Source organism: Ranitomeya variabilis, chromosome 2, assembly GCF_051348905.1.
Source record: "Ranitomeya variabilis isolate aRanVar5 chromosome 2, aRanVar5.hap1, whole genome shotgun sequence".
Lineage (NCBI taxonomy): Eukaryota > Metazoa > Chordata > Amphibia > Anura > Dendrobatidae > Ranitomeya > Ranitomeya variabilis.
In genome coordinates, this window is record NC_135233.1 from 662168025 (window position 1) to 662180088 (window position 12064).

The following is a 12064-nucleotide window of genomic DNA, read 5'->3' on the forward strand; positions in this document are numbered from 1 at the left end:
TTTTTTTTTTTTTTTTTTTCTTTTTAGAAAAAGTAGGCAAAATTAGCTTTGGAAATAAGGTTTAAGCAAGATGTATGACTTACTCCAGTATAATAGGTGGGCATAAAAAGTGGAGCTACATTTCTAGACAGAAGTATATTATAAGATGCACCAAGTTTATCAAAATCTCCTCATAGTGTACACACAATTATTTTTTAAGAGAAGAAAGAGACAGCATCCAATTTAGGTGAAAAAAAACTTTAAGGTTACATTTATTTAGCCATAAATACGGCGTTTCGACCAGCCATAGGTCTTTTTCAAGCATGCTCTCCAATCCCTTTCTCTTCTTATGCCATGCTTCCTTGGTCCCCCACCATGTACTGTTTTTCCATCTTGGGTGATGATTTGTCGACATGACATGTGACCGTGCAGGCAGTTGCTGGCTGTATCAGGGTTGTGTCAGCACCGCTGAGGTCCTAACTGCTGCCAATGAATGGCTGCAGCAGTCATGTATTGTGTAACCACATGATCACTGGAACCTAGATTGTCAGTGGACCAAGGTAACCTTTTGATCATTGATGAGGTTTTACTACTTTTGGGATTTGACACCATTGTAATTACCGTAGGTTGTTTAAAATTAAAATGCCCACCTCTGGTATCCCCAGCAATCACAAATTTAGTAGTCATGAGTGTTCCTTTTCATCGGGAACAGTGGTCACATGTGCACTACCATATTATTCAATGACTATGTTATTGACAGATGTAACCAAGCACTGTATCTCCATCAGTCCTATAGATAATTAATATAGCAGTGGAATAGTTTACATATTTTACCATTCAGACTGTGTATACAGGAACTTTTGATCTTTTGATTGTTGGAAGCGCCGTCTGTGGGACCCGCAGAGATGATACGTTTACCAGTATGTCCTGTGAAGAAGTGATAGTTGTTGTTTGTTGACCAACCTCTTCCTTCTGTATTCACTTCCAGCTTGGGCTCAGAAAACTATATATGTGACTTCAACCTAAAGAGGCTTGCTAAGAAAAGCCCTGTCCGTATCAGTTATAATAGACAATGTAAAAGACAAATGGCAATAAAACAGTTAACACCTTACAATGTTTTTCCGTGTACAGTTATTTTTGCCTTGAGGTGAATAGATCTTTTTTTAGTACCCCCTGATGAAGCTAATGTGATACACACGTCAGAGTACTGGGCAGTGTGGTCTGTCACTCTGACTTTGCCAACATGGTGGTCCCTGGTGGATAAGGAATCCCTGCACGGTTGCACTTTAATGGTTATCAAGATTTATTCTAGTCATTACCGTAATTAATTTCTTGTTACCGCTGTTTTTTTCCAGTTACTTGTCGGGGTCTTTGTTTACACATTATTTTGTTTAGCTGATTAATATTATTAATTTTTTAAGAATGTATTTATTTGACTTATTTTGTGTAAGGTGACCTATTTCCCTTTTGTTATTGTGGTTGATTTTTTTTAATGAAATTTCTATAATTTTTTTGTGATTAATAAAATTTTAATTATTTTAAATAAAAATATTTCTTGGTATTTTTGTACTTTTTTTGTACTTTGCCAAGTTTATTAATAGGTTTATAAGGTTTTTCTTCCTGCATAAAATGTCTACTTGGTTTATTCTGACTGGATAAATTTATCATGCCATGGCTTTCTAATCCTTTTTTTTTTTTTTTTTCCCTTACAGTTGATGGGTTGGACAAAGCTTCAATTGCAAACTGTGATGCTCCAAACACAGGAACCCAATCACCTCCTCTGAAGAGGAAAGGACGACTTTCATCCATAGGCAAAATATTTAAGCCTTGGAAATGGAGAAAGAAGAAGGCTAGTGAAAAATTCCGCGAGACCTCTGCAGGTAGGGGTTATAGTTTTTGTTGTGAGTGTTATGTCTGCTTGCCTTACTAAAAACCTTAATGTGTGTACTAATCAATATAAATTACCCAAACTTTAGCACGTTTCCTGCACCAGCAAATTGAACTTTATCAGCCATGAAAGAATTATCTTTTAAATAAGTATTTTGATGAAGATTTTTCTCTATTAAATCTGTGTATATGTGTATCTAGTGTGTGTTAATATGCTTACCTATCACCACCTTCTCCAGTATCCAGCGCTGTTCTGCTCTTATTTTTAGAGACATTCCGCTACACAAATCGGTGTATGCCTGCTGTGTTGGAAGAAGCCCTACCAAATTCAGGCAGCACACATATAGGAGACCCAACTTGGAGTCAAAACATTTTCAAAAATTAGGGGCAAACACCAGGAAATGTGACATCTATTGATCCACAGTAGACATTTTATAATGGTGCAGCATGGATGGATGGGACAGGGCCTGGCCCAGCATTTCTGGCTTACAAATTGATCAGTAAGAGGTAGATGAGTGACAGGTGTAGGTCTGGTGCTCTAAGATCTCTTCCTCTACAAGCAACCCACCAGATGGAGACCCAACTCTCCAGTTTTCAAAAAAAGATCCACAAGGCATACCGCTGTGCGGCTGGCTGCCAAAGAAAGTGAAACGAGCAGCCCGTCCAGTAACAGAATTTGTCAGTTGTCTTTGGATAGGACTTGCCAGTATTTGTACAGTAGAGCTTTCAGCAACATTACCACCTACCCCACGTACACCTCAAACACCACGCCTATACCCCTTCCACCACAATCTCGCTTTTTCCCACTCATGTTGGATGTACTTTTCCCTTCTTTTAACCAGCTGCTTCACAACCTTAGGCCTAGACCTGTCAGTCACCTGTCACTAAATTAACAATCAGTATTTATTTGCTGAGATAGTGTGGCTGGGCCACAGAATTAGCACAGAGGATTTAGATGCTGAAATGTGGACTGGGGGCTGGACCACACAATTAGCAAAATGGATTGATATGCTGAAGGGAAAACTGGTCATTGTATCACAGAATCAGCAGAACTATGGCTTTATATGCTGAAGTGGCGACTGGTCGCTGTACCACAGAATCAGCAGCTCTATGGATTTATATGCTGAAGTAGCGACTTGGGGCTACACCACAGAATTGGCACTCCAGATATATATGCTGTAAGGTTGATTTAACACAGGATCCTGCCTATCTGATCTAGCTGAGAATAAACCGCCTAGCTAACTGTCTTGACTACTTGCAGCAGCAGTCTCACTACACTGTTACTCACAAAATACCTCCAAAGGCACATGTCCGCTTTTTATATGGAGAGGGACATGTGACTTTGGCAGCCAATGGCACAAGCCCTTGTGTCTAGATGTGGTGGATGGTTTCTGTGCCCTGCTTGGCTGCCAGAATCTCCTAACATTAAGTTAGTAAAAAAAAGAATAACAGTCCGCCGCTCCTTTGACCTGTCCCCACCCACTCCTTTCATCAAACACGTCCCCCTCCCTCTCATCAAGCAGCACCATTATCCTAGTTAAAGTCCTAACAAAAGCATTTGTGGATCATTTACCGAACTTTGGCCGAATTTTGCCGATTTTTAGGAAAATGCTCAGAAATCCCACCATGAATTGGAATATGCAAGTATTCATTCTGAAATAAAGATTGGCAAACAAGTTTGCTCATCTTTACTAAGGCGCACAGCTGTGGGGGCCTCCACATATGCCAGCTTGTTCCTGGGGTGGTGGGAAGAGACCTGGGTTTTCAACAATGACCATGACTCTGATGGCCTCACTGATAAGATAGAAATGTGGATACGTTACATTGATGACATTTTTGTTATCTGGATTGGCTCAATAGATGAATTTAATAAATTTGTCAAGAATCTGAACAAAAACAACATAGAGCTGTTTTCTCTAGTCACCTTCCACGACGGCATATGGAGGTTGTCTCTTTGCCCTAATGGGGAACAGGAAACACAGAGGTTAAAAGGACCTCCCACCTCCCACTTGCCAGTGTCTTTCCTGTTCCCCATGGGACAGGTAGAGGTTTCCTCATGTGCTGTAGTGGCCGGTGGCTACGGTACCTTGCAGGCGCTGCCTGTTTAGCCGGGCAGCAGATGGTCGCCTCTGGCCTCCTTCTCATGCTGCTCCCGTCGTTCCTGCTTGCAGGGCCTCGGGACCCCCGCCCGGCCTTCCCGCGCCCCCACGAGGGCAAAGCAGGCCGGGGTTCCCTAACCGGGCTCCTCCTGGAGCTGCCCGGCGTCCTCCTCCTCCATGTTGTCGGCTCGGCGTTCCGGAAGTGACGTCAGCGGCTCTCGCGCGTCACTTCCGGTTTCTTTATGCATCCAGAAGCCGGTACTTCCGGGTTTCGCCGGCCGGCGTGTCGGACCGCACAGCTCCCTCACCTGGATTCTGGAGGGGGAGGGGGATTAATCGCTGGAGCAGCTGCTTGGACGGCGTCCATAAAAGCCTGCTGAACCACCACTGAGGTAAGGCTATCTCCTTCAGTATGGAAGGTTCTTCATGCCCCGTATCTGCGGAGCCCAGCGCCACCCCTGCCTCTGTAAGTGTTCGCAGGGATGGGATCCGGGAGGAGTGTAGCAGGGGGTAGAAGTCCTCACCCCTCTCTCCCTTTATATATTTCAGGGAGAAAAACCTGCCCCTAAAGGTGCCTATAGAAAGAAGTGCCCTATCTGTTCCACTAAATGTCCTCCTAACTGGGACAAGAAACTTTGTCAGTCATGTACGGACAAGATAATAAGAGCTGAGCAGCCATCACTATTGGATGAGATTCGCTCATTAGTAAAACAGGAGGTACAATCTTCTCTGGCAGCCTTTACACCTCCACCCCCACCTCCATCTCCGCAGCCACAACCTCATTCCCCGACTAAGAAGAGGAAAATTCAGGTTGTGGAATCCGACTCTGATTCGGACCTCTCTCATGCCTCATCTGTTGGCTGGGAGGATCCAGTATCCCCTAAAGCTGAGGTCAGGAAGTACCTTTTCTCCTCAGACTATATTGAGGATCTAGTCTCTGCTGTCCGTAATACCATGGGACTAGAAGAGGAACCTGTACCGCAGTCCATACAGGATCAGATGTTCGGTGGTCTTTCATCGGAGAAGAGAGTGGGCTTCCCAGTTCATGCCAATATCACTAATATGATTAATCAGGAATGGGAACTACCTGAGAGGCGTCTTAGTACCCCTTCAGAAATGAAGCACAGATTTCTGCTTGAGGATGACCTTAAATTAGATATTCCCAAGGTCGATGTGCAAGTGGCTAGAGTCGCCAAGTGAACCGCACTCCCCTTTGAGGATTCTTCTCAATTGAAGGATCCCATGGATAGAAAGATCGAAAGTCTCCTCAGAAAATCATGGGAAACTTCTGCAGCTGTCCTTAAGGCTAACGTCGCCTCCACCTGTGTGGCAAGAGCCCTCTCCTGCTGGCTTGAGAAATTAGAGAATCACATATCTCAAGGTACCTCAAGAGGCGAGATATTGGATTCCCTACCCATTCTGCATAAAGCTACAGGGTATTTGGCGGACGCTTCTCTGGAGTCTGTAAGAGTCGCCGCCAGATCCCTCGTACTTTCCAACTCTGCCAGAAGAGCCCTCTGGCTTAAGCTCTGGAGTGGGGATATCACCTCTAAGTCTAAGCTCTGCACCATACCTTTCAAAGGAGACTACGTCTTTGGTCCTGCCCTAGACGATATTCTCGATAAAGCCACCGACAAAAAGAAGGCGCTCCCTGAGCAAAAACAGCCTAGGAAACGTTTTTTTCGTGGCCCACAACCTCAGCCCTCTCAAGCAAGAGGCAAAGGAAAAACCGGCAGGTGGAGCTACGCAAAGGGCAGGGGAAAGAATATCTTTGTCCCGCAACAGCAGCAGCAGCAACAATCCCAGCAGGACAAACAATGACTCCGACCCGGTGGGGGGAAGACTCTCGAAATATGTGGTTCAGTGGGAGGATATTACCAGCTCCCACTGGGTTCTCAATGTCATCAGAGACGGCCTGTTAATAGAGTTAATTTCTCCCCCACCTCAGGGTCTAAAAGTCACTTCCCTTCCATCATCAAGGGATCGCAGTCTATTGTCCTTAGGTCTCAAAGACCTTATCAGATCAAATGTAATTTCCCCAGTCCCACAATCAGAGTGGGGGAAAGGACACTACTCCCGACTCTTCCTGGTTCCCAAACCTTCAGGAGACGTCCGGATTATTATAAACTTAAAGGGTCTGAACCAGCACGTGAAATATCGCAAGTTCAAGATGGAGTCCGTAAGATCTGCGATTCCTCTGATAGAACATCACTCTTTTATGGCTACCATCGATCTCAAGGATGCGTATTTCCACATCCCTATTCACCCGAGACACAGAAAATATCTCAGGTTTGCGATACAGGGGAATCATCGGGTGGAGCACTATCAGTTTGGAGTCCTTCCCTTCGGCATTTCATCAGCACCGAGGGTGTTCTCCAAGGTGATGGCCGAAGTAGTGTCATTTATCCGAAAGCAAGGTGTCTGTATAGTGCCCCATCTGGACGATCTTCTGATAGTAGCTTCCACCGAGATAACCCTGATAGCACATGTCTCTACCACTCTAGACATTCTGAGATCTCTAGGTTGGATTCCGAACCTACAAAAATCTCATCTTCAACCTGCAAAAACCAGGAGATTTCTGGGAGTAATGCTGGACTCAGCAAAACAAATGTCCTTCCTCCCAGACGATCACAGACTTCCCCTACTAACAAAAGTCAGGAAGTTCAAAGAAACGAGATCTCCTACTCTGCGAGAGGGAATGTCGCTGTTGGGTTCCATGACAGCCTGCATACAGTCGGTGGCTTGGGCTCAAGCTCACTCAAGGACTCTACAAGCCCACATTCTTCACAATTGGGATGGTCAACCTGGCACTCTTGCCAAGAGGATCCACACTCCGGGCAGAGTGAAAGCTTCTTTAACATGGTGGATGAAGCCCAGGAACCTTCTGAAAGGGGTATGCTGGATTCAGTCTCCTCTAACCACCATCAAAACAGATGCCAGCAAGAGAGGCTGGGGAGCCATAGTGAACCATGTCCCCTATCAGGGCCAGTGGAGCCAATCGATTTCCGAGAAATCATCAAATTTCAGGGAGCTCAAGGCTGTGGAAGAGACTCTACTAGCGGCAAGTCATCAGATTTCGGGTCAACATGTACAGATATACTCGGACAACATGACCACGGTGGCCCATATCAGGCACCAGGGCAGTACAAGAACCCTCAGTCTAATAAAAATCTCCGCTCGAATCTTTTCTTGGGCCGAAAAGCACTTATTATCCCTGACGGCAATCCACCTCAAGGGAACTACAAATATTCAGGCAGACTACCTAAGCCGCCAGGAAATCCATCCTGGCGAGTGGAGCCTGGATCCTCAAATATTCAGCATGCTGGTTCACAGATGGGGTCATCCAGATGTCGACCTCTTTGCCTCTCACCAGAACGCAAAGGTCGAAACCTTTTTTTCCCTGAACCCGAGAGGCAATCCCAGGGGGTTGGATGCTTTAACCCAAGATTGGCCGTTTCATCTAGCTTATGCTTTTCCGCCAATCCCCATCCTTGCCAAGGTTCTACGGAAGATACGCCTAGAAAGGACTCCAACTATCCTGATAGCTCCATTGTGGCCCAAAAGGAGTTGGTTCAACCTAATTACCCAACTACAAGTGGATGGACCAGTAATGTTGCCGATAAAACACGATCTTCTTTCTCAGGGTCCCATTCTCCACCCAGACCCTCAGAAGTGGAGCTTGGCGGCGTGGTTGCTGAAACCCAGGTTTTAAGAGCTAAAGGACTATCAATTCCTGTCATAGCTACCCTACAAAAATCGAGAAAACCAGTGACCAACGCCATCTACAACAAGATCTGGAAAAAGTTTTCTTCATTCTGTCTGCCTAACCTTCCAGACCCCCTCAAGCCTAATATACCCGTTATATTGGACTTTTTGCAAAAAGGCTTGGAAATAGGTCTCAGGCCTAGTACCCTCAAGGTCCAGGTCTCTGCACTTAGCGCGGTCTTTGATCAAGATTTAGCGAGTCATCGCTGGATTAAAAGGTTCATGACATCGGCTACTAGAATGAATCCTAGAAAACAGGTCATAGTTCCCCCATGGGATCTCAATATAGTTCTCCAGGGTCTGACAGGCCCACCCTTTGAACCACTATCATCTTGTTCTCCACAAAACCTAGCCTATAAAGCCGTGTTCTTGGTTGCCATTACTTCAGCCAGAAGAATTGGTGAATTACAGGCCTTGTCTACACGAGAACCTTATCTCCTGGTAAGAGATGATTCAATTGTGCTTCGTCTTGATCCGTCCTTTCTTCCGAAGGTTATCTCTGACTTCCACCGTTCTCAAGAGATTTTTCTACCAACCTTTTGCCACAATCCAGCAAACTCGGAAGAAAGAAGATTCAACACCTTGGATGTTCGACGTATTCTTTTACAATACTTGGATCACACCAGTACATTCCGAATTGATCATAACCTGTTTATCCATCTCTCAGGACAAAACAAGGGGAAAAAGGTATCCAAAAGTACCATCGCTACATGGATCAAGAAGGCTATTACGGAAGCCTATCTCGCTCAAAACAAGTTACCTCCAGTAGGTATCAAAGCCCATTCAACAAGATCCACATCGGTTTCCTGGGCAGAAAGAGCAGGCGCATCTCCGGAGCAGATTTGCAGGGCAGCAACGTGGTCTTCACTCCATACTTTCTCTAAACATTACAGACTAGATGTATTGTCCAACAAGGACTTAGCCTTCGGCCGCAAAGTACTCCAGGCCGTTGTCCCTCCCTAGTGCCAAAATTAGTTGGTATTCCTCCATATGCCGTCGTGGAAGGTGACTAGAGAAAATAGAATTATTCTTACCGTTAATTCGGTTTCTAGGAACCTTCCACGACGGCACTAATTTCCCACCCGATATATATTCCTGAATTAGTTCTGGGATTTTAAAGGTAAACCAGTGCAATGGTCTCAGTTGTAAGTCACTGGCAAGTGGGAGGTGGGAGGTCCTTTTAACCTCTGTGTTTCCTGTTCCCCATTAGGGCAAAGAGACAACCTCCATATGCCGTCGTGGAAGGTTCCTAGAAACCGAATTAACGGTAAGAATAATTCTATTTTTTACATCTGAAGTAAGTCAATCACATTTAGAATTTTTGGATGTAATGATCTCCAAAAAAGACAATGAGGAACTTGAGACCAACATGTATAGAAAACCCACTTCAGCCAACTCCCAACTGAGGTGGGAAAGCAGCCACCCCTAACCCCTTAAAAGAAGTATCTCCAAAGGGCAATACCTCAGAGCCCAAACTAACTGTTTTGAGATCAATACATTCAATAAGCCATCAAGGATCCTTAGACAAAGTTAATGATATGGGGTGCCACACCTGTTAACATTTATGTGTATAAATAGTTGAGGATCTAAACTTTTAACTTAAAAAAAAAATGGTTATAAAAGGCATTCTTATTTGAGAGACTACACCCCAGATGAAAGGATACAGTAATCTGGACTATTGGCACGGATCTGAATACCCTATGGACTGTGATATCTGAAGTAATTCCCCTGATAATTCCGAGGAGATGAAATGCATTGGTAGGCTTCTTGGGAAATCATTAGGGCCTTATTTGCCAAAGGGTCAGCTATGGACAGCCCTGGTAAGGGCTGAAGTCAATTTGTCTGTAGGGCCAGTTTAGTGTTAGGGACATGCATAATTGAGAAACCATGATGTCCCATATTGCATTGACTCTGCCTTTGGTGATCTAAATGGGCTAAAAACACTGTCTACAAATTGAGGTTCTGGTTTGGCTTTTATCCAAAGTCATAATTGCAAGGCTCGTTAAAGGGTTGATATCGACTTGTAGGATTACTACTTCCTATAGGTAGCACTAGAGTTCAAGTCCTCTTCCTCCTGAAGAGACAATTTGCATATTTAATTTCCCACAGGAGCATGCAAGGTATTTAAGTCTACTTAAACCGGCGTGCAAGATCTTACTTGTCATTCTTCACAAGGAGAAACCTTATGCCTTAGATCCCAGTCTTAGCCCTCTTTCACACTTCCGTCTTTCTTTTTCCGTCACAATGCGTCTTTTTGTGAACAAAACGGATCCAGCAAATGTTTCTGCTGGATCCGTTTTTTTCTCATAGACTTGTATTAGCCTTCCGTTTCATCCGTCGTTCACTGAATCTGTCGGAAAATTGCTGTCCGTCGGACGGAGGCAACGCACAGAGGAACGCTTTTTCTGTAGGTCAGAAAATCGCTCAGCAACGGATCCTGCGCTGTCCGTCGTTGGCTATAATGGAAGCCTATAGATGCAGGATCTGTCGCTGACTGTCAAAAGCAGGAATCCAGCGATGGATGCCGTCTTTTGAAATTGAGCATGCGAGGAAAAATTTTCCATCAGGGAAATTCTCTCGCTCTCTTTTTACAATTGATGCTGCCTATGCAGCATCAATAGTAAAAAGATATAACGTTTAAAAATAATAAAAAAAAAAAAAAATCGTGACATTCTTACCTTCCGGCGTCCCCCGCAGCCTTCCCGTGTCCTTCGCGATGCTGCCGGCAGCTCCCGTTCACAGTAATGCCTTGCGAAATGACCCGATGACGTTGCGGTCTTCACAGGTCATTGCTTGCAAGGCATTACTGGGAATGGGAGCTGCTGGCAGCATCGCAAGCATCGGGAAAGCTGTGGGGGGACTCCGGAAGGTAAGAATATCACGATTTTTTATTTTTTTTTTATTTTTTACCTGGGTTGTGTTGTGTATGCGTTTTCACAGCGAAAAAACACGGCGAAGACACATACACAACGTGTGCACATAGCCTCGACGGATCCGTCAAAAAACAGACCCTGTGCACCTGTTTTTTACAGTCTGCACAGGATCCATGTTTTCAACATTTTGACGGATTGTGACTGATTGTAAAAAACGGAATTGTGAAAGAGACCTTAGCCTCTCACATAGCCAAATCAGATCTCATTCTTTGCACTGACAAGGGGCAATACCCCGAAACAACGTGTCTGCCAATTGTGATTCTGGTTTGGCTTTTATCCTAAGTCATGTGACCAGGATCGTTAAACGGTCGATATTGACTTGTAGGATTGCTACTTCCAATTGTTGGCATTAGAGTTCAAGTCCTCTTCCTCTCTGAAGAGACAATTGATAGAGAAATGAACATTCAATTCACGGTTAAAAGCTCTGGTGGATATTCCTGCAGCCAGCATGCCAGTTGCACACTCCCTGAAAACTTGGGACATCTGTGGCATTATGCTATGTGATTAAAACTGCACATTTTAGAGGGCCTTTTATTGTGGCCAGCCTAAATACATTCCTGTGCAATAACCATGCTGCCTAATCAGCATCTTGATATGCCACACCTGTGAGGTGGATGGATTATCTGGGCAAAGGAGAAGTGCTCACTAACACAGAATTAGACAAACTTGTGAACAATAATTGAGAGAAAAAGGCCTTTTGTGTACATAGAAAAGTCTTAGATCTTTGGGTTCAGCTCATGAAAAATGGGAGCAAAAACAAGTGTTGTATTTTATATTTGTGTTCAGTGTACTTTAAAAGTCGACCCAAGCAATTCATTTTTGCAGGAACAGTTGAGAATCTAATGTGTTTTTCCACACTCCCTAAACAGCAATGTCTGGAGAAAACACTGGTGCATGTGGGTTTTTACCATTCCTGACCTTTTTTACTCAAAAAATAAGTGACTAAGGCTATGTGCATACTTTCCGGATTTTTTGCGTTTTTTCAGCGGTTTTCCGCTTTAAAAACGCTTACATTAAGCATCCCATCATTTTTAGGTTATATGCACACGTTCAGGAAAGTTTGCAGAATGTTCCTGAGCAAATCCGGACTACTTTCTCAGGAAATCCGCTCGCGTTTTTGTTTGCGGATTTTTCGTGGATTTTTCTGGAGGTTCCCAGTGCAATAATATAGCGGCAAATCCGTGAAAAATCCGCAAAATTAATGAACATGCTGTGTTTTTTTTTTTCTGCTATACGTTTTTTCGTGGAAAAAAACGCAACATGTGCACAAAAATTGCTGAATGCAATTGATGGGATGCTTAATGTAAGCGTTTTTTAAGCGTTTTTGCAGGGAAAAACTGCGAAAAAAATGTGAAAAATCCTTAACGTGTGCACATAGCCTTAATGCATTCCGCACATTTT

General features: G+C 44.2%; 1 protein-coding gene across 8 annotated transcripts in view; it reads left to right on the plus strand.

The window, feature by feature from the left end:
* PHACTR2 (phosphatase and actin regulator 2) overlaps positions 1–12064 on the plus strand; it is a 302679-nt gene that overhangs the window by 240833 nt on the left and 49782 nt on the right. For all 8 annotated transcript variants that reach the window (XM_077289214.1, XM_077289218.1, XM_077289215.1 and 5 more), the window contains one exon: positions 1692–1859. In XM_077289214.1, the coding sequence (XP_077145329.1) occupies positions 1692–1859 (168 nt within the window). The remainder of the gene's footprint in view (positions 1–1691; positions 1860–12064) is intronic.